Genomic DNA, 22,192 nt, shown 5'->3' on the forward strand with positions numbered 1-22,192 from the left:
GGTAGAAACAAAAGTATGCGCATTGGTTAAGCCTAAATTGTCGTGTTTCAATCCGTGAGCACTGTACATTTATATGCAATCACTCTGTAAAGAAATGACGGAATAGTTGTTATAACCTGCGGTGGGAAACTACTTTCCATAGTGCACTAAAGTAAGAGGCGTGGTGGCACCATAGAGAAGCTTACTTGCGTAAATTTTGGCCTGTGTACCGTATTTACTCGATTGTAACGAGTTTTTATTATTTCAAAATGAAATGTTTAATATTATACATTCTCAAACTCAAATGCACCCCTAGCGTAGACAACATAATGACAAGGCCAGTTAAGCAAATCGCCGATATTATCGCCTGTCCCCTGGCGCATATTTGTAACGCCATGCTGACCTCTGGTTCTTTTCTGATGACATGAAATTAGTCCGAGTCAGTGTGATCTACAAGGGAGGTAATAGAAATGCAAGCCAAAGATGTAATGGAAGGGAAAGTTTGCTTGGGCATGAGAAGTTCATGCGAGATGGAAGCCAGATCAAAAAAAGTTTTTCTGAAACCCCTTCTCAATGGTCTGCATCAATTATGCTACACAGACAGCCTTGCACTGAAGTTGAACTTTGTATACATACACACAAATGCAAGCTGTTGTGATAATCAGTGTGTGGCAGAAAGCTTGTTTCTTTTTGCATTCTGAACAAGATTTTCTATTTCATTTAAATTTTAAGTGAAATGCATTCCCTCCCCCTCCCATCCTTCTCTTATGAGAATAGTTTAGTGAACTTCAGTCACTCCAGGCCGTTTATGCTTTGTGTGAGTGGTAAGAGAATAAACTGAAAGCATGTAGAATGTTGCAGATGCCTCTAGTGTTCTTTATTCACAATACGTTGCAAAGCATATACATACAGCACATATGGTGAAATGACTTGCAGGATAACAGTCGGTAAGACAAAACAAGAGAGCAGCAACTACTAAAATGAGCTGCCACTTGCGCTGCTGTCAGATGCATCAGAACCAGTTGCCGTTTCAGATGGCTGCTGTCCATTCTCATCTTCGGAGGCACTTGTCTTCACGAGGAACCTTGAAATTTCTTTCTGCCAGGGTGGAGTTGGCCGTGGGCAGTAAGGGTTGCCACCGCCATACTTATCTGAAATTTTGACAAAATTTGGATTAGTGAAGCATTGCTGTTCAAAGCACCTACTTGTGCGAGCAAGAACAGGTTGATTGTGATGTGAACAACAGCCTTGTCAGGCAGATGTACGTGGCTGAACAAAATTTTTAAACAGCCGCTGTGCACACTGATAACCAAAAGATCACTATTCAGCGCAGATTCTTGCCAAATTCCTATTTCCAAAAGTGGTAAAGAGCATTTAATGCAAAAGTCACTGAATATTATGTAGGACACTGTCTATAATTTTCAGATGCCAAGTGGTACAACGGCAACGTTACTGATAAGTTAACAGGGCTGCGATGCAACAAATTTCACAATCGGGCTGTTTCATATAGGCTCTGGTGTTTACAACTATGTAATACCGTAACCGGTGCCATTCACACCGCCACGAAGTCGGCGCGTCTGTTGAATATAGGCGTTAGACTGAATATATACGACGCAACTTATTAAACCATGTACTACCCAAGTTTGAGGAAAAACTGTTGGAGACAGACAGACTGGAAAGTGTGAAGTATCCCACGAATGCAATGCTACTAGAACTAAATGGGATGAAACGCTCATAAGCAGTGATCGTTGGACAGAGAGAGAAAAAAGGTAAAGGAAAGACAATGAGGCTAACCAGAGGTTATCTCCGCTTGGCTACCCTGTACTGGGGGAGGGGTAAAGGGATGCGAAAGGAGAGAGAAAAAATATGTTAAAATAAAAAAAACGAAGGAAGTAAAAGAAAATCACACACAAAACAGAACTGTCTCTGTGGGCACCGTCACGCAGTCTGCGAAAGCGTTCTCGTGTTGCATAGTGTCAACGTTCCATCTTACGTAACACAGTGCAGTCACAATTTGTCACTGAGTCCGGTGTCTTAAGTAACGCAGCAGTGCGTTCGGGGCGGCTTGCGCTTTTGTTTGTGTAGGCCAGTTTCGAAGGATGTTCTTTTCTGTTATTGGGCGGTTGTGCAGTTGATCTATCATCGCTGAGAGTGCTGCTCTGCGGGTTGAAACGAGGGCACTCACAAAGAAGGTGTGCGATTGTTTCGTTGCACCCGCAGAATTCACAAAGTGGGCTATTGGCCATTCCGATAAGAAAGGAGTACGCATCTGAAAATGCTACTCCAAGCCATAGACGGACTAGAAGCGTGCAGTCCTGTCGTGGAAGGTTGAACGGAATACGGAGCTGTAAATTAGGGTCCAGGGCATGAAGGCGTGCATTTGTGAAATCAGATGAATTCCACTGCATCAATGTTAGCTCACGCGCAAGCGCAGAAAGTTTTTTCGCTGCGTTGGCTCTCGAAAGAGGAATGGCAACGCAGTTGACACCGTCATGAGCATATCAGGCCGCTGCGTCCGCTCGATCATTGCCATGTATGCCACAGTGACTAGGCAACCACTGATATATCATACCCTTCATCAACTATGCGATGGTGTACTTGTCTGATCTCTGCGACGAGCTGCTCATGTGATCCATGGCGCGGTACTGAGAGTAAACTCTGGAGGGCTGCCTTGGAGTCACACAAGATTGACCATGGATGGGGTGGTTCCTCCAGAATGAAATGAGCCGCACAGAGGGCTACCAGTTCAGCCGCTGTCGTTGATGAGACATGTGACGTCTTTAGCTGTATCTTGACGGATCTTGCTGGTATCCTCAAGACCATCCTCACCATAACGGTGAGGATGGTCTTGATGCAGGCATGTAGTTCGATGGCAACAAGGTACGATTGGCAGCAATTATACGACTAAAAGTTGTGTGTGGCCTTTCTGTAGGTGCCCCATGATTTTATTCCCGCTGGGCAGAAATAAAAAGTGCCACGTAACCTGCTGAAATGACCGTAAATCTCGACCAGTGAGCCGGGGCTGTATTATGTAACGATTTGAAATTTTCGTTCTTTTTGACCTGCCATCGCTGGTTTGCATGACACTAAGTCTCCGTTACCGGCCACTCGCTGTCACAGGTGATGAACGAATAGAATCGAAGGAAAAGTATTCTTTTATAACATGGCCACTGGATATGGCAGACCACAGGCAGAAACCGCGCCACATAAACCGAAGGAGCGCACCTGTATTTCATCAGTGCTCATGCAACTATTACCAACATTAATTTAAATGCCGAAAACAACTCGGCGAGAAAATATGACGGCGCTCAAACGTCCACACGACTTCTCTCGTACTCATCAACCCAGCAATGCACTGCTACGCTTTTCAGCCGCATATCGCGCCACATACCTCCTTTAGTCTTTCGAGAACTCGGTGTGCTGGAACTGGCAGCTCCGGGACTGCTCAAAGTTTTCCTGAAGGACTTCGCACCAACAGCTGCGGAAGAGATATGATACGCTGTTGTCCGAAAACCACCTTATCTGTGAACAGTGCAACCAGCTTGTTCACGGTGTTCATACTTACCTCGGCTGGCAACGTCGGCCTTCGTTCGCACCATGGCTACTGCGTTGCGTTAACGCTTGGTAATGCCTGTGAGTGGCACAAAGCCTCCCTCGAAATTTTTACCGCAGGAAAGCGCTCAACGCTGAATAGCGTTATCCCTACCGCGATCGCCCGCGCCGAAAGTAGCGCGAAACTACCGTAGCGAAACTTTGCGCGCGTTTTGACGTACAACTATTCTGCATGTTTCTTTTTTAACTTCTGTTGTAAACAAAAATTGTAACTATGAGGACTTAAAATTTCTATAGTTCATTTTAATTATAAGCAAACTTTATTAATACCTATAAATAATTATTTTAATTTACTGCAGAGCTAAGAAAGATGTCTGCTACCATTTGCATTTGCATGTCCCGAGTGCGCATGCGCCGTACCCTACCGGCGAGCGCCGGAAACGTTTTGTACGGCGTCGGTGGTTCGTGCAGCTGACGACGCACGCGTATGCAGCATAGTCGTCGAGGACGCGAACTTATTGTCGGCGCTGTGCCGGTTGACGACGCGGTATTTGCGCTGTGTTTCGGTAGAAACTTCAGCTGTTCACAGCGATATTCGGTTAACGTCCCGTAAATCACAATATGTGCCGACACGACACCGATGCCAGTGAGAAGTCGACCTCACGCTGGCGCCAACGCTCGGCCGGCTGTAGTTGTGATACTGTGCCAGTGGGAGACCTATATTGTCATACAAGTATGACGAAGAAGCGGCCGACGACAGCAAGTGATCGTAGTGTGATAAGCTTTCATGCCGACGACGCCGACAAAACCAGTGTGCTGATCGCCGTGCGAGCGGCCGCCGAGTGAGAACATCGCACCGACAACGTGAATATCGCCGCAAATACGCTCGTGTATGTATTTATTGACGCTCAAATTGAGTCGAAATGTGCTTCCGACGCTGATATGCATGATTTCCAGCCCTTTACAGCCCTCCGCAACAAGTTTGAGGCGGTGTCGATCTCGTTCAGGCAGCTACAGCGTACGAGTTCGTCCGCTACCGGCGGACCTGAAATATAGGATAAGAAAGTACGACGAAGGAAACTGCTTATATAGGTCCGTACTGACCTTATCGATTTGAAGTGAACCACTCTTAGCATAGTACGATGCACACACAGAGTGTGGGAAGCGGCGACATGGCGCAGTGCTAATACCGCGGTACAGGCACCGTTCTTGAACGAAGGCTGTCGGTCGCAGTCGCCGACGCTTCCATGAACGAAGTGCAACTACTAGAGTGTATTTTTACGCTGCCAGATTTAGTAGTTACCGATAACACAGTTTGCCTCTTATGCCAAACAGGCAACAAGTGATGGCCCTTTCGATACTGCATCGTAAGCAACAACACCGCTCGTTGCCACGCGAGTACGGCAGGCATCGGCATTTTCGCGTGCCAGTGCGACTAGGTGGTCGTTGTAGCCGTTTTCCATGTTCCCGTGACGTCCATGCCTTCTCGTCTCAGTGTGATCGCTTGTGACATGTGCATGAAAAGTGTTCATATATGCTTTGAACATTTCCTCATTTCGTGTGAGCGGTGCACGGTTTCTGCTGTACTTGAAGAGAACAGCGAGCGGTGGCCGTACGCGCGCCGATGCAAACAAATGCGCCGTTCTTGCGTTGCATAAATACTCTAGGCGCAGTGTCACCCCTTCAAAGAGCTATGGCCACTGTGGGCAAGACTCAGCTATAAAGGCAGTTTTTATCATCCTACTAGCGTACGTTAATTCAGTGCAGATGAGTTGTCTTACGAACACACGAGCTTGTGAATTCGTTGTAAATGTCCATGCACCTTGACTTGCTGCGTTTAGCAAAACTTATTCGTGTATTCGTATTGCTGCCAGCGCAAGATCAATCTGGAGCAGCTGGAGTCGAGCTTGAACAGTAGCCAGCAGGTATCGGAACAGGCAGTTCCTGATAAGGAGCGGTCGAACATCGCCATGACGCAGAACGCATCGTGCCACAAGCAGCGTTTCGTCAACCTGTGCACAGCCGGGAAGGACGGTTGCGCGACGTCGTGTTGCTCCCGGCCGACACCCGTGCGAATGTCAGGCTCACCGCCACGCGCTCATCAACAACTGTCTCCACTGCGGCCGCATCGTCTGCCGAGAGGAGGGGTCGGGCCCACGCTTCACCTGCAGCAATTTGGTGAGTCATCAAAATGCCACACTCTTCTGATGCTATGCCCACTGTTTTACAGGGACAGATCAGTTATGGGCCCTTTCTCCATGTTTAGATGTAGGATGTGCCTAATGGATGTGACAAACACAAACGTAATATATATATATTACAAGGTTTACTAATTTAAATCGGGGTTCCTCCGAGTAAAAGCCAGGCGCTGTAACTAAGAGCCAAAAAGCACCTTGGTCAACATTAAGCATCTTATTAATTGACGAAACATTGTATTGGAGAAGATGCGCTGTGAGGAGCAGAATCTACAGCCTGTGTAAGAGGCCATGTGCAGCTTTTAGTAATCTTTCACAAAGCACTTCACATCTGTGCAACAAGAAGCATTGTGTCTGGCACTTGCAATTGGCCTCTTCATTTTCTAATTCCATGCATTCTTTTGGCAGGTGTGCACGAATGAAGAAAAGGAGATCCTGTCTCGTGATTCCAAGAAGAGCCACCAACTTAGAAATAAGCTCATGAACCAGACTGTTGATGAAAATCTTGCTAACGCCATTGAGCATAAGAACCGACTTCTCGAATATGATTGTACCTCGTGAGTTACTGCTCATTTCAATTCTTATGGTGTCAATGTGTACTACATGTCATTTGTGCATATACTGCCAAAGCAGAACCCCTTCATAACAACTATTTGTGTGCTACCATAATATAGCATGCTGAGTGCAGTATCATGCTTGAGGTCACGTTTCAGCATTAACCTTCTCCAAAATAATGGTAAGCACTACGTGCAAAGTGCTTGTTACATGATGTTCCTGTCATGAAAACACAACAAACTTGGTTGCGTATTCACACCTGGCAATGGGCAAACAAAAACATGTGACATGAGACAAGCAGGAAGGAAAGGCAAAAATTTGTGACAATCCAGATTTCTCAGACAAAATTTGTTGTGAATGAACTATTTGTATGCTTAAAGTAAGTATGTGCTGGTTGTTTAATTTTGAGCATTGCCACCAAGTAGCACTGCTTGTTAGAGAATATAGTCAACCCCCGATAATTCAACACCTGTGGGACTGCAAGTTTTCGTTAATTTATCCAAAAGATCAAATTAATGAACAAATTCAAAAATGTTTCGTTACTTTAAGTATCCTATTGATGACGGCAGACAATACTTCAATACAGTATTACAAGAACTGTGCATGTTGTCGTCGCTCAATGATGCACAAACCTCAACGCTATCATCGACGCTGACAAAATTTTCAAAAGAGACCACCCAGGGCACAGTGCAAGTAGTCATCAGCACTGCTGGATAGGTTGCCGTTGTCGCCTAGGGAACCAGTAGCACTGTCTTTGAATTTCTTCTCTTTTCAAGCTTTTAGTAGCTGCTGCATGCGTGAAAGAGCGCCAATGCTTTGAGATTGATTTTTGGATGTTTTTGCATGAGGGAGTGAGGTGCTTTTGCATTCAAACTGAGCAAGTTTTCCTTCCATAGCAATGTGTGGTTTCTCGCCGGGAATTCTCAGTGTGCTTGAAATAAGTAAAAAGTCTGATTAACCGAGATCAAATTATCAAGAGTCGACTGTAGTAACTTTTTCATGCACCTACATTGTATTTTCACGGTGCGTCAGATTTAGGGTGAGGGTGTACAGAGTAAACTACATTTGAACAGGTAGCAAAGTCCTCAGACACAGAACTCAGAAGTGCTATAAGATGACGCTGATGCTCTAAACTAACTGTAATACCTGTGAGCGCAGCATTTATTTTACTGGGCCGCTTCATTGCTGCTCCAACTGAAGGTTGTCTCATAGCGTATGCTGAGTAATAAGGCCTGCACAAAATATATTCCTCTTCAAGACGCAGTGATCAACAATAATGAACTATCATTTGCAGTAACATAGATATACAAGAATATCAATGAAGAGATCATCATCAGCCAACGATGGAAGAGATCATTTATGCATAAAACACGGTACTTTCATAAACAAGGCTATCACAAAGGCACTGACACAAGCATTGCTCAAGGCCCTGTATTATTGACTGATTTAATCACATTTGGCTCCGTGATGGCAGTAGTCCTTGCCATTTTCTCCCACTACTTGGGTTCAAGGCAACATTAAGGGAAGTGCCAAAGACAATGCCATTGTGTATATCTTTTGCCCGCCACGATAGCTTAGCAGCTGTGGTGTTGCGCTGCTGAGCTCAAGGCGGTGGGTTCAATTCTGGCTGCAGCAGCTGCATTTGAATGGGGGCGAATTGCGAAGACGCTTGTGTACTTAAATTTTAGGGGTGTGCGAATATTCGAAACTTTCAAATAATGAATCAAATAGTGTCCTATTTGATGCGGTCTTCGAATCGAATATTCACTTTTTGTAAATGTGAATATTTTTATAATGCCTTCTGAATATTTCAAAATGTCAACTGCGCCCAATTAAACATAAATTTGGAGCAAAAGTATGGTAAATATTAACCCTCGCTAGCATAGTATAGACATAAAACATGAGAACTTGCGCAGTGGAGCAGCCTACATCTTTTAGGTAGCCATACTTTACAAGCTGTATATACAGCGATCATTTGCATTCTTTGAAGAGCCCTGTGCACGCGAAGAAACTACTTGTTTGCTCCTAATGCTTCATTGCTGCTTTTAATAAACGCTTCATAACATACTGTGTAATGATAGAGACTTGCTAACTTTGAGAATACTAGGATGTAAACATATTAATTGTGATAACGACTGTTCATTATTTGCAACTTATTTTAAAACTATTCAATATTCTACTTGATTCGATTCACTTCTGGCACTATTCAATTCGTGTTTGATTCGGTCTCAAAAAGCACACCTCTATTAAATTTAGATGCATCTTAAGGAACCCCAGGTGCTCAAAATAATCCGAAGCCCACCACTATGACATGACTCATCTCATATCATGCTTTTGTCACGTTAAACCCCTCAATTTAATTTTAATTTAATTCTGTATATTTCCAGTGAACTTAAGGGGAAAGTTGAGGGATATGCCTCCTCAACCCCACTCCTATTGTAGAATTTTTTTTTATTCTCACCTCCCTGCCTTTTGACCTTAAGAAGCAGGTTTGTCATGGTACAGGTAGCACACACCTTGCCATAGTTGCCCTTCAGCCCACTACGCACATGCTTAGTGGCAGCAGTGGTTTAGTGCATGGGTTCTCAAAGTGGGTTCCGCAGAACCCTGGGGTTCCGCAGGCCCCTGCTCGGGGTTCGGCGAGCCACTAATAAATTTTCTGTGGTCCCGCGCTCACCAAATAAGTGGCTAAAATGGCGAACAAGAGGTGTGCTCGATCCACAGAACTTCCATTACCCATGGCCGAGTGTCAAAAAGGACATCACAGCGCGTAACGGCAGTACACGAACAGGGCAATAAATCCGCCAGCAGCTTGTAGCCACCCAACCTTCGAAAACAGGCAGCGCGCCTAAGCTTTCGCACTTGAATCTCGGAGGCCGTAACTTACCAACATGCGCATTTCTCCCGTTTGTAGATAGGGTAGGTGCCGATAGCGTGCGCACTGACGTATACATCGGAGGAATAAAAAAAAATAATGCACAGAGCACCACAAATGCACGCCGCGAATGAGCAAAAACGGTGCTAGCGTCCAAAAACGAAGCGGCGCAGTCCGCATCGCTAGGGTCCTCAGCGGAAATCGTACGCGATACGTGACTGACAGGAACGCCGGAATGTTTTGTGCTTATTTGTGCCCTCAAAGCCCTTATTGTTGTGTTAATCGCCATGCGTAACATCGCGTTGGTGGCTAGCCGCGTGCTTCCATAAGTGCGTAGTCGCCATCTGTGATCGCGTCGATAGCCACCACAGTTTCATCTGCAGCGGTTGTGGCAAACAGTGGTTTTGTTTTGACTCAGTGCCCGCGTCGGCTTCGTGCCTTCATAACTGCATAGTCGCCATCCATGATCGCGTCGATAGCGACTGCGGATTCGTCCATACTTGTTGCAGCAAATGGTAGTTCCGTTTTGACTTGGTGAGTGCGTCGGCCACCTGCCTTCTGAACCGCAAAGTCGCCGTCTATGATAGCATCGATAACGGCCGCGGTTTCGTCAGCAGCGGTTGCGGCAAGCAGTAGTTGTGCTTTGACTCAGTGCAAAAATGTCAAAGATTAAGAGCACCGGCTACATCTTGATGGACGAACAATTTGTTGGCGACCACCTTCCTAGTGAAAAAATAACTGGATGTGTGCACGGTAGTGAAAAGCGTGTCTGCAGATAAGACGCGCGCCGCGGCCGCGCTGCGAAGGATGTTGCGAGGCCTTCGCTGCTGCTAGCCCTTAATCAGTCATGAGATGACGAGAATTTCAGCTTCCTCACTGCTTTTGTGCAAAATAGAAACAAGATTTTCTGATGCATTCCGTAAATAAAAGCGTGTTGAAGTAGCAAGTATTCATTTATTCTTTTCTTTATACTCTGGATAATTCGACATTAGTTTAATAAGGACATTTTAATTTGGGGAGGGGGACGGGTTCCTTGGCGCTTCATTAAGCTTAGCAGGGTTCCCCGGAACGAACATGCTTGAGAACCCCTGGTGTAGTGAAAGTCTATTGGTTCTGTCTCAGTAACTTCTCAAAATGGTGCGTACTCAGAGCGATGCATTCTTTTAACAGAAGAACATTCAAATGTTTTGCTATGGGCTAAAAGCAACCCTTTGTATCTGTGAACACGTCCTCTCAAGCTCTCGTTATGGCAGTGACCAGTCTGCCTTGTGTCAGTACAGAATATGGCTGGATCAGAAACCACAACTGCAGTGTAAAATGCAAGTGTAGTTGCTCTATTTTGTTAGAAGTCCTTAGCATGCATGGGGATTCTCTAATGCTAGAAATTACAGAGCCAGAAAAGGCTGCATGATGCATGCATCAGCGCCCTTCAGTAGCATTGTGTAGGAAGAAATTATGTTTTCCTGAAAAGCTAATCAAAGAAACACCACTTGATTCCTCATGGAGGTTACAGATGTAGTGTGCGAAAGCTTCTTTCAATAAAACTTGCAAGCAGAATCCTAGAAAAATAATTTTTCATCATCAGTGAAAGTGTCCTTGGACAATTTTCTAAAAACTCCTTGGATTAAAAATTTCACTAAAGCAATTACTTTACAGTCAAGGTACTGTCACAGCAAAATGAAATGTGAACTGCGTAGTACGTGGTTTTCGGTATGGGCTCTACTGTCTAACGGTGCTTATGAAAAACCGCTGCACATGTGCAATTAGCTACAGGGCTTACAACTTCACATCTTGCTCTCATCTTATCTAACCTTTTTAATTCAGGTTATCAGTATTCTGATATCATACCAGTGAAGTGATACAAGCCTCTGCTTTCCTTCAATGCTTGTCGGTGGACGTGTTGTTTTGGACAGGAGGCTGAAGAATATCTCTGTTCACTCGCATCCATGAAGGGGCATTGTAGAAAAGCAGAGACTTGAAGTGCTGATATTAAAATGCTGTTAAGCTGAGTGACGGTTGAGAAGATGAGAGTAGGAAGTAAAGCCATGGACTTTGTTAGATGGTGCAGCATGCACTGAAAGCCATGCACTCTTCTGTTCACATTTCATTTCATTGTGGTAACATTCCAGTGTCAGTCAGTACTGAAAAACTAATGTTCATGTTTCTAGTCATTATGCATGTAAAAATGTTCAAGCTCCCGACCTCTTTGTAACATTTTCTTATTCTCACAATTGTGGTGACTATTCTTGCAGGGAACGCTGTACACGAGTAATAGATAATGCTGACTACTACTCCTCTGACAGCAAATAGCTTACACTTGAGCAACGAGAAATGATTCGTAAGAAGAAACAGGAGCTGTGCGCAGAGCAGCATGCTTCAATGCTTCAAGACGACAACAGAAGGTTCGTTAACTTTTCAAGAAAAGTCCAGAGTTGTGGCAGTAGAATCTGCACTGGCCTCTGGCTTTCAGTTGTGTCTATCTGACATTGTAAAATCTGCTATGATATCATTAAATTCCTGCCACAGTAGCTTAGTGGCTATGGTATTCGGCTTCTGAGGTTGTGAGCTAAGTGATTCCCCACTGTGTCGGCCATATTTTGTTAGAGGTGAAATGCAAAAACACTCATTTACTTATATTGGATGCATGTTAAAGAACCCCGGGTGGTTGAAATTAATCCAGAGCCCTCCACTACAGCAGTCCTCATATCCCATGGTTTCCTATAGCACATTAAACACCATAACTTTTTTCTACGCAGGCATACAACCACCAGACAATGCCATGCTGAGAATACAAATGCATCATAATAATGGGGGCTGCATGTCTTTGTCACTTTTATATAACCTTGTGAAAAAGCTGAACTTCATTTGTTTCAGGTGACGCTAGATTTTGCTGGGCGCCAAGTGGTGAAGGAGGAGGCACAGCATGCCAGCATCCAGAGCTTGTTGCAGTCACTCGTAGCACCTATGGCTGAAGCAAATATCAACGACCGTGTGTGTAGAGAAGTAGAATCCACACACTTTATGGATCCAGCTTTGGATATGCCACCTCCTGAGGTATGTGCACTTGAAAGATTAAAGGCAGTGAAAATTCACTTTGCTAAAAGTTGTCAGAACCATTGCACCATCTTTACTAGTTGTGTTGTGAGTTATGCTTTCTATTTTTTCCGTTTAGATTGTTTTAATCGGTGTCCTGCTAGGGAAATATCATTCTACAACAGTGAAAGGGTTGGCTGTCCTCCCAGTACGTTCTGTCGTCGGGCGTTTTACTGTAATATTTTGGAACTCGCAATCATCTGCTTTGTTCTGCAGTATATGCCAACCAGAGCCCTGCGTGCACCAAAACGCAGCCGTCTAATGGGCGAGAATAGCCTGCTGTGCACCTCAAGCACTGACCAAGTCCTCAGCTCTCGCATTTAGGATCGAGCACTCATGGAGATGTCTGACGATGGCTTTGCCCTCTCTGTGCAACAACCATATGCTGGTCTGCTAGTGGCCGGCATCAAAAAGTATGATGATGTTCTGTAGCTCAGTGTTTTTACACTGTGTTGAATGTGACGAGGAATCTATTTGATTTCTAAAACGTGTAGCTATACTGAAATCATCTATTTTCACGAATTCCTTGTCTGGCAACTCAGCTTTAGTTCTATTGCTGCAAGAACCAGTCAGCAACCACGGTAGCCCAGTGGCTATGATGGCATTGCGCTGCTGAGCTCGAGGTCACAGGTTCGATCCAAGCTGCAGCAGTCACATTCCAATAGGGGTGAAATGTAAAAACGCTTGTGTACTTAGACTTAAACGCACATTAAGAAACCCCAGTTGGTCAAAATTAATCTGGAGTTCCCCACTACGGCATGCCTCATAATCAGATTGTGGTTTTGGCACTTAACACCTCAGAATTTGGTATTATTATAATATTTTTGCTTTGAATTATGGCATTGTTTAAAAGGCATCTTTGCCTTTGACACTGATCTGCCATGCCAGAGACCGAGGACTGTCTCTTCATGGAAAAAAAAAATGTTGTGAGCTTGTGAAGTAAATCAGCAAGTTAGCTTTGGGAACACTTGGCTAGTTCTTGAAAAATGAAATTGTAGATCTCTTTTTCTACCACCTAAGTGAGTACCTAATGTATTAGCACCACTGCAATACTGTTTGGTCTATTGGCCAGCAGTGTACTGCATGAAAATGTCAGTTTTGAAATGCCCTCTCCCAAGAAGCAGGTCACATTCTGTGGTTGGACAGCGCACATCCGAGATCAACCACAAGTTGTCACAAACTGATTCATTGATAGCATGCGCATAATGTCATGGTCACATTGCTTTTCTCCTCACCTTCTAACCCTACGCATTCGAGCCGCGCATGCTTCATCAGCAGGATAGCACGACAATGATGTCGACGCCAATGGCTTGAATACGCTTCAAGTATCCATATAATTGCTATCACAATAGAAAGAAGTTTGTTAAACTGATCGAACAATACATATAGCATTTACGGCTATCCTAACGAGAGAGATGTAACCATGTCCTGAATTGTGCACTCCCAAAACTGAAGAACCATGGGTTACAATTTGCTGGGAATGTGAGCAATACTTATGGACTAAGCTACACATACCAGACCACGGCCAGTATAACGTAAAACTGTTCCAAGCTGTTTTTATTCCAAATCTGCCATTAGCCTTCCATGATAAGCCGAAAGGGCTCGGGCTCCACCTAAATGGGATGTGCCTGAGCCACTCTGATCTATCATGCAAGGAAAAATGGTGGATTTGGAATAGTTTTACATTATACAGTCGAACCTGGATATATGGAATCTGAAGGGGAACATAAACAAGTTCGATATATAGTTAATTTGATATATAAAATAATAAGCCCACAGGCAAACGGCAGCATATCGATTGGTGCATCCGAGGGCCGCTAAGTTACTGCACGCAACTCGGAAAAAAAGCAAGCAAACTTTAGTTACCTGTACAAATTACTGGACCACTTTAAACTTCCTTGCAAAGTCCAAGTTAATTCTTTTCTTTACATTTGCAGTGGCCATCACTTGCGGAAAATGAACTTGCGAATAGGCACTCTACCCACACGACGACGCCATGAAAATCGGAAAGAAGGAATGTTGACGTTTGAGGTAGCATGCGGGCTAGCCAAACAGCTTGACGTGGCTCAGCTGACTGCACATTCTCTTCTCCACCGCCAGGTGCCAGAAAACCTCAAAGTGCACAAAGAGGTGCTCTTTCAGGTCTTCAGCGCGGCGCCGCTTTTGATATATCGAATGTGCTCGTGAACAGGCATTCTATATACGTGTGCACCATCCCTATAGACCTTTTCATCGGGCAAGGAGGAAAAGGCACGCGACAAGCCTTTCCTCCTCTCTGGCTTGTGCGAGCCGGCGCGGTGCGGCTTGAATGTGTTGCCGGTCGCGCGCTGCGGAACGATTTGGAGGTGTTTTAGCTAGTTCTGAGTGCAGTTTACGGGATGTCAGGTCTTACGAGGTCATCAAACAACCACTGTGTAGCCTTTAGGCGCAACAGTAGCTACGTATCTACAAATTTCTCGTGGGTATGCAAAAATGCGACATGCATGATCAGCCGCGGTGTATGTGTTGTGAACTATGTTGGATGTATCGGTTTTCACTCAACGAAGACTTGTTGTAGAACATTTCTATCAGCCACCGGCATCATTCTCACCCATTTTAAGTCTAGTAGACTTCAAATCACGATGTCTTCATTAGCCTCCTGCAAGAGGCCGAAGGCTCTGCTCAACACAGCGAGCACTGCGATTGGCAATTAAACCAACATGATACACGCAAACTTCGTGCTCCAATCGGCATTGCCTTTTTGCCCTGTAAGGCTCAATATACAAAGGGGATCGTATAAAGGGAATCCAACAGCTATTTGTAAGGACACAATTTCCATAAGATGGGTGAATGCGTCGTAGATGACTTAACTTATGAGACTGAAAAAAAAAGAGTTCATATGTCCTCCTTTTGCGGCAAAATGAAACAGAACACGGGATAACGACGAAATAAGACTTCGCATGATCGTGCCGCATGCTTGGACCACTTGGACCATGCGCTATATACAGTGTAGACCGCTTATAACATAAGTCGCCGGAGTTGCGAATATCCGCACTGTAAGTGGTACCGCACTATAACCAAAGCAATAATTTTCAAGGCTCGCACATATGCAAAACATGTGCCCCGAGCCGTCACGCGTATGCGACAGTCGAGGAATGCGGCTAGAACGTTTGCATTCAATTTACAGTCGAATCTCGTTAATTCGAACCAAATCACGCGGCGGCGCCTCCGACCGGCATTGCGCCGGCACCGCCATAGGGTAAAAGCTTAGGAGGGACCCCTCAATGTCATGCGCGAACAAAACAAATAAAAAGCAAGGAAAAAAAACGCGGCAGAAATTTCACCCTCTCTCAAATGGCAAGGTCGCCGATACTGCGTTGCGCCGGAACATGCGTGTACGTGCCGACATCTCAGCCACGCTACCATAGCCACGCGTAGGAAATGGCAGTGAACCCTTCTTTCTCCTTTATGCTTTCTCTATTTTCTAGTCATGTGTTGACCTTGCACGCTGCGGCTATGGCGCAGAGGGAATCAGCAGCGCTGTCCCAGGCCGGCGATTGCCCGCTTCCCGATAACGGCAGAAAATGAAACATCGGGGAGCTGCCGCCGGGCCGGCTGTAGCGGCGGCTCCTGCATGGCGGCGGGCGTGCACGGTGACACTCGAAAGTGAGGGAGCTACAAGGGAGGGCGAGGGGAGCCACCTAAGCGGCGGAGTTGCCGAGGCGAAATCTGCTTCCTTGCCGCTCTCCTCCCTCACATTCCATGGTCTCTGCGTGCGGCCTTCCCCGTGACTGCCGTGCCGGCGCCGCCCGCTCCCTGAAGTTTCGTTTACTGCCATTATCGTGAAGCGCGTTAGGCAGGCCTTGGCAGTTTCGTGGCCCTCGCTCGCTATGTGCGCCGTGATATTTCACGACTCGCACTCAAGATTCTGGTTTTAGCCTCACTGGCTGTTCGTTCGCACCACGTGCCCTTCTCCTCCACTTCGTCTCTCTTTCTTCCTCGAGCACTTCTTGGCGCCCCCGTTTGAGGGGAGCGTTCACCGTCTCTGCTGACTTCTGTATCCCAGGCAGCCGCACTGTAACCGGTATTTCGTTTCCCGCAACTGCACTATAAGCGATACCTGTATACATAGAGTGCTATGGGAAAATTACGGGAGTCTGAAAAGACCGCACTATATCCGGTCCTGCACTATAAGCAGTTACGTTATAAGTGGTCTTACTGTAGAACAAACAGATCTATAACACAGCATTTAGTACTGCCTTGGACGCTCGTGCAGTCTGCAATTGGTCGTTCGACCACTTGAATAGTGTGATTCAAACTGTACGGTATGCGGTTATTATTTACCAAACTGTTAGGATTGGTGACACGCTGTTAGGATTGTCAGATGTTTCATAACTACTCGTTGCAGCTAAACCAGAGCTTAGAATTACAGTGCTGAGAATGCTGCAGTAAGGTAACATTCGTGAAAGAAATTTTTCAGAAATACCTAACTGATATTCGAGGCTGATTGTAAGCTCAAACAAACGCGCACACCTCGCGCTGGGTGTTTCCGTCTGCCCTAACACCAGCAGAAACTCCAGCTGCTTAATTAGTTCAGACTTAAATTCCCTCACTACACCTTACAGGACCGTTCCCCACATAGAAGATGCCATTGCATGCTAAATAGACCGCGGGAGAGTGAATAAATCCACCAGAAACTGCCGCCGAGCGTATGCCGTAGCATATAACACGGGCGTTCGCCCAAGCCAGCATGCCAACTGCCCATAGATGGCCCCACTGCCTACGCAATGGCGGCGGCCATGAAAAAACAGTCTTTACATTTGCATGGGATTTTCAATGGGATTTTACAGCTGTTTGATATACACAATAATTCGTTATATGTGGGTTCTGTATATCCGGGTTTGATTGTACTGGCCCACGTTAAACAAGTGGCCATGGGAGTATCCTTACCAGGAGCATGCACTCAGTGTGTGTATATCAATCTGTCATGATTTTATTGTGTGTGATATCTTTTTCAACTTAGGATATTTTATAGAACAATTGACTGTCTATGTGCATTTTGAATTAATGTGTAAGTTGGCTGTGTTTTCTGCCTGTTTGCAGGCACGAAGGGCACGCTTGGTTTACAACATACAGGGGCCGTCTGTGGATCCATTCAGCCAGCAAGCAGCCAACCCAGGAGGACATCAGTAAAGTGGTTGACATCTATCGCAAGATTGTCGAAGGTAAGGCACTTGTTTTTCATTATATATATGTGCCACTAGCTGTCAACACACTGGGTTGCTGGAGGCTTGAAGTGCTTGACAGCGATTGAGCAAGGCGCAGACAACTACAAGTCCCATTGTCGAAACAATGCTCTTGACCAATGCTTCCCTTGTTCAACTTTTATTGATCACAACACTGGGAAACGCCCGAGGTCAAGCCATGATTATAAGAGCGGGAAACTTTGTAGAGTGCATTGTGTCATGTCTTGTAGCAATAAGCATGGCGGCTTTTATCCCATTTTATTAACACGGGTGCATACCTCTGCAGTTATAACCTCTACAGGATTGAGAGTATGCTGACACAAATCATTAAGTAAATTAAAGGTAATGTGATGCATCGGAGCTAGGTTAGGTTAGCTTAAAAACCATCTTTTTTTAGCAGATATGATATCAGTGTCTAGTTTCTGTTTCAAACAGAGCATGACGACACTTTGAGGAAATGTCCATTTCAATGCTACGATTTTTTTAAACTACCAATTTTTTTTTCTTTCTCTCCATGGCAGGGACGGGAGAAATTGTTAGTTTTCCAGATGAGTACCCAACAAGCTGCCTTTTGGGATGTGTCAACCTTGTTGAGTGCCTGCCCTAGGACATCTATCATAAACAGGTGTCTCTTCCATCTTCTAAAAGTTTCAGTGACCTCTAGTGCACCAATGGCCTGCAGTGTTTGTTATTACTGCATGATAATAAATCCATGCACAGAACAATAATACAGGCAGCTAACAGCTAGCATATGGATTAGCTACATGTTTGTAACCATAAGGGGCACTATATAGTGTACAGCAAAAAAACATGCAGTGAAGGTGTAGCAAACAGCCAACACACAAGCTGATCCTTCACTTATTTTTTGCTATCTGCTGCTTTAAGCTATCCTCCTATACATAATGCTCTGGCACATATTGGAAACAAATCATTACATGCTGACAAATCATTCGCTCTTGTTCAGTAAGGTTTAAGCTTACATGTTGTTTTCTTGCATCTCTCCTCTGGCACTCTTCACAACTCCTGCTTGAATTCAAAGCCCTAACAAGTACAGTAGAACCCCGCTGTTACGTTTTTCACGGGACCGTAAAAAAAAACGTAAGAGCCGGGAAACGCAAGAGCCAGGAAACAGGAAAAATTGAGCAATGGGAGTAGTGTTGAACTGCACACAATATTATTTTAATTCTTACGTTCGACAAAAAGTAGTTTCGCCCGACAGCCGAAGTATCGATTGCGATGAGCTATACAAAGTAAGAATAGTAGTTTTATAGTCTGTATAAACTTGTAAACATTCGGTTATTAACTAATTAACAAACATGGTGTCAGCGCCCAGAGGCAAACATGAACACATCACACTCGATGAGAGCGGACACGCGCAGTTAAGCGCCGCTGCAGAAGCGAGCGAAGTGAACTTCGTGCTGTTGTCTATCGCTTCAACCCAAACTGAGCGCCGAGAACACGCAGCACGCACAAAGCCACGAGCCGCAGACGCACCTACACTGCGTAGAATCTGCCCCCACGCAGATCGCTTTCAAGACACGGCCCGCGGGACCGCGCGCCGCCGCGCAGTATGATGCCAGAGCACAACGCTGCCCACTATCCCCCCCCCCCCTCGCTCCCTCGCTGGTGCCTTGAGCGCAACCGAAGGAGGCGCGCTTCCTCCCTGCTTTTCTTTCGCGCGCGAGACGTGGTCGTCGGCTCCCTTCGCACGCTTTCACTCGCAAATTCAGCACACGGCCGCGCGGCGACGTATCCTGTATGTGCGAGTGAAAGCGTGCGAGGGGAGCCGACGACTGCGTCTCGCGCACGAAAGAAAGCATACGGCGCGCGGCGATGGCGTTATCGCCCTTGGACTTTATACGGAACATCTATGAGCCAAAACCAATTTTAGGGCCGCAACGCGTCATAGACATCATTTAGATAGCAAAAGCCGATATCAAAGGCCATACTTTTGCTGGTGGAAACCGAAAATACGTAATAAATGTTACCCCCAGCACTTTAGGCGGCCAATGCCATCGTCAAGCAACCAAGCCAAGCGACATGAAAAGTCAAAATGGCCGCTCGGGCCGGCGCGGTGTGGCAGTTCGCAACGTATGATGCGGGAACGGTCCCATAGTTGCGACGTAACAGCGGGGTTACCTATGCATTGGGTTCTATGGGAGCTGTGCCGGGACCGGCCGAAAACGACGTAACAGCCGGGAAAACGCAGCACCCGGGAACGTGACAGCGGGGTTCTACTGTAAACTAGAAAACTGTGTAGGAAAGCTGCAAGGCAGCCAGCACTGTTTTACTATTTCTTAGAAGGCAATCGGTGTGCTACAGGCTTCTTGAAATAGGCTATCAGGGACCGTGTCACTGAGGATGGCCGTAAACGTTTTTCCCAGTCACAGTCGCCACCAGACTTTCTCATTCAGTTTTGTACCTGTTGCAAAACGATGCCATCACGGTGATACACCTGCTTTCATTGCACATGTGAATGAATGGCACCAAGGCATATCACTATTGAACATGTGATAATATCTACATGGGCAGCGCTAAATGTGAACAAATATTTTGAATTTTCAAGTACATCATCACACGTGAAGACCACTCATACTCTAAACGTTGTGCATGCCAGTGAAAGGAGGAAATCAGTGCCATGTTTCTGCATCTCTGCCGTGCTCTTCCTCACTCATGAAAAAGACCTGCTGTGGGCAGTCGAAGTTCACACCAGTGAAAATTGTTAAAAGTTTTTTTAAAAAACACCTGAATCAAAAGATATTACAATAGGAATCTTCATTATCTCTGTACTTTTCTTTCTGCACTCTGCTATAGAGAAGCTGACAGCACACGTTGCATTAAGTACTGCACGAATTCAAAAGTCAAGCACATTGCTAAAGAAGCCAAAAATCAGCGCCTTTCAAAGCAGTGTTCTGCCTCATTCTTGCAGACGCAAGACAGGCAAGAACATTACTGGGGGGAAGCAAGATGTCTTGCTCTGAAGATATGCTCTAAAGATAATCATGCAGGAGAGGCTCCTCCTAAAAGAGTAGAAGAGGCGATTCACTGGCTCATGTTATACATGTTCCCTTTGAGGGCACTTGCTGCTGCATCCTTGATTGGGCAGTGGTTATCGTTTGCCAGGAGGTTGAACTTGTTAATCATATGGCTACTCAGGGTTTTTCTCTTTTTTTTTCACCCCAACGGGGATGCCATCACAAGAGCACGCACTCCACTGTGCCAAGCACAGCATGCCGACAGGCGGGCATCTTGAAACCACGTAGAACTTCAGGGACTCAGCCATGCGAAGTGTCACTTCGGTGTTGCTCTGACCGAGTTAATAGTCCATGCACCTCTCATTCTGAAAGAATGCCTTTGTGAAGTGTCACTTCAGTGTTGCGAAAGACCACTGTGTTTGCTCTGGCCGAGTTAATAGTCCGTGCACCTTTCATTCTGAAAGAATGCCTTTACCTACGTGCAAGTTTCACCAGCCTTTGTTGATAAAAATGAGTACTCATTATAAGTTGGGCTGTTATAACTGTGTCCAGATATAGTTTAGTATTTCGTAAACCATTTTTACATCACATAACACGCACACTATGTACTGATGTTCAGAGTATAGCCACTTCTAGAACCACTTCTTCTGTTGCTGTTTCTAAGCAGTCTTGCCCTTTCCTTTTTACCTATTTTAGTATCCATTTGGGGAATGCTTCTCTCCATTCCTCTTCATATGTGAGGAACCTCAAGAACTGAAAACAAAGTTCCCAATGAAGGGGCAGCACAAAATCTGTAAGTGTACGAGCTGAGTATATGCAATTACAGCTGCGAATAGTGAAGATAAAGTTAGTACTAAAAGAGTCATTTGATTGTGTATTGCCTTACAAGGCTGCCTCATATCAGAGGCCTGACAGTCTGTCTTATCTTTTAGGCAGCTTATGCTAAGCTGAAGAGCTTGAGACTAAACAGTTGTAAGGCAGCTTTTATAATCCGTGGTACTCATCTAAAGGGACACTAAAAAGAAATAGTACGTCAGTTTAGACTGATAAAGTATTGGTTAGAAACCATATTTTTTAATTTTGCAGTAAGGGGTCGATTATTACATAATAAAATGAAGGTCAAAGTTGTGTTTGTTGAACTTCGTGTCAGAATCCTAGTGCCGGTATGTCAGTGTGACGAAACTGGTTTGATATTTTTTTCTCATATTTTGACCATTGTGGCTCAGTAAATGTTCCTGAAACTTGCTAAGTTAAAGTCTTTGGCGCTTCTTGAACTAATATAGTCCAAATTTACCAATAAGGAGCTAACTAGGCCTGAGCAGGCTCCATCAAAATCCATCACATCCTAGCCTCTTCTAACTGTAAGAGTGGCTTTTTTGGCATTGTGGAAGGATAATTTACTAATGCAGCTCAAATGATTTCTCTTTATTCTTCCTTTAAGTTCACATGTTATGGCGCTTAGATTCATATGAATTGCATGTTGCTTGATAGACTGGCAGATGTGTTTTACTGATTTCTCGCAACTAAGCCTAGCCTATGTAATTCATTGCGATGTGTACCTTTTCTGTCTAAGCCATGCCTTTTATGGCAAGCCAGGAAGTATAAAACCAATGACAATGCCACACTTTGCATCCAGCTTTTCAGTGTCTTACGCCATTGTCAAAACATTCTTTGGTATAGTCAAAATGGACTCGAGGCTGCACCATGCAGCAAGAAGACGTTGCTCTGTCCTCAGATCTTGAC

General features: G+C 45.2%; 1 protein-coding gene and 1 pseudogene across 1 annotated transcript; one reads left to right on the forward strand and one right to left on the reverse strand.

Moving 5' to 3' along the window:
* LOC119442162 (activating signal cointegrator 1-like) overlaps window positions 1-22,191 on the forward strand; it is a 40,872-nt pseudogene extending 18,681 nt beyond the window's left edge.
* On the reverse strand, window positions 840-3,735 carry LOC119437289 (PCNA-associated factor). The gene is made up of 3 exons (XM_037704347.2): window positions 3,545-3,735; window positions 3,371-3,457; window positions 840-1,130 (listed from the first exon to the last, which is right to left on the reverse strand). The coding sequence occupies exons 1-3, from the start codon at window positions 3,576-3,578 to the stop codon at window positions 955-957; spliced, it is 297 nt and encodes a 98-aa protein (XP_037560275.1). The 5' UTR covers window positions 3,579-3,735; the 3' UTR covers window positions 840-954.
* Window position 22,192: the final 1 nt, after the last annotated feature.

This window comes from Dermacentor silvarum, chromosome 1 (genome assembly GCF_013339745.2).
Source record: "Dermacentor silvarum isolate Dsil-2018 chromosome 1, BIME_Dsil_1.4, whole genome shotgun sequence".
Lineage (NCBI taxonomy): Eukaryota > Metazoa > Arthropoda > Arachnida > Ixodida > Ixodidae > Dermacentor > Dermacentor silvarum.

Coding starts and splice junctions, on each gene's coding strand:
- LOC119437289 (XM_037704347.2), bottom strand. CDS start 3,578: ATGGTGCGAACGAAGGCCGACGTTGCCAGCCGAG. Junction 3,458..3,544: donor GGCCGACGTTGCCAGCCGAG/GTAAGTATGAAC, acceptor TCTCTTCCGCAG/CTGTTGGTGCGAAGTCCTTC. Junction 1,131..3,370: donor TTCTCGAAAGACTAAAGGAG/GTATGTGGCGCG, acceptor TCAAAATTTCAG/ATAAGTATGGCGGTGGCAAC.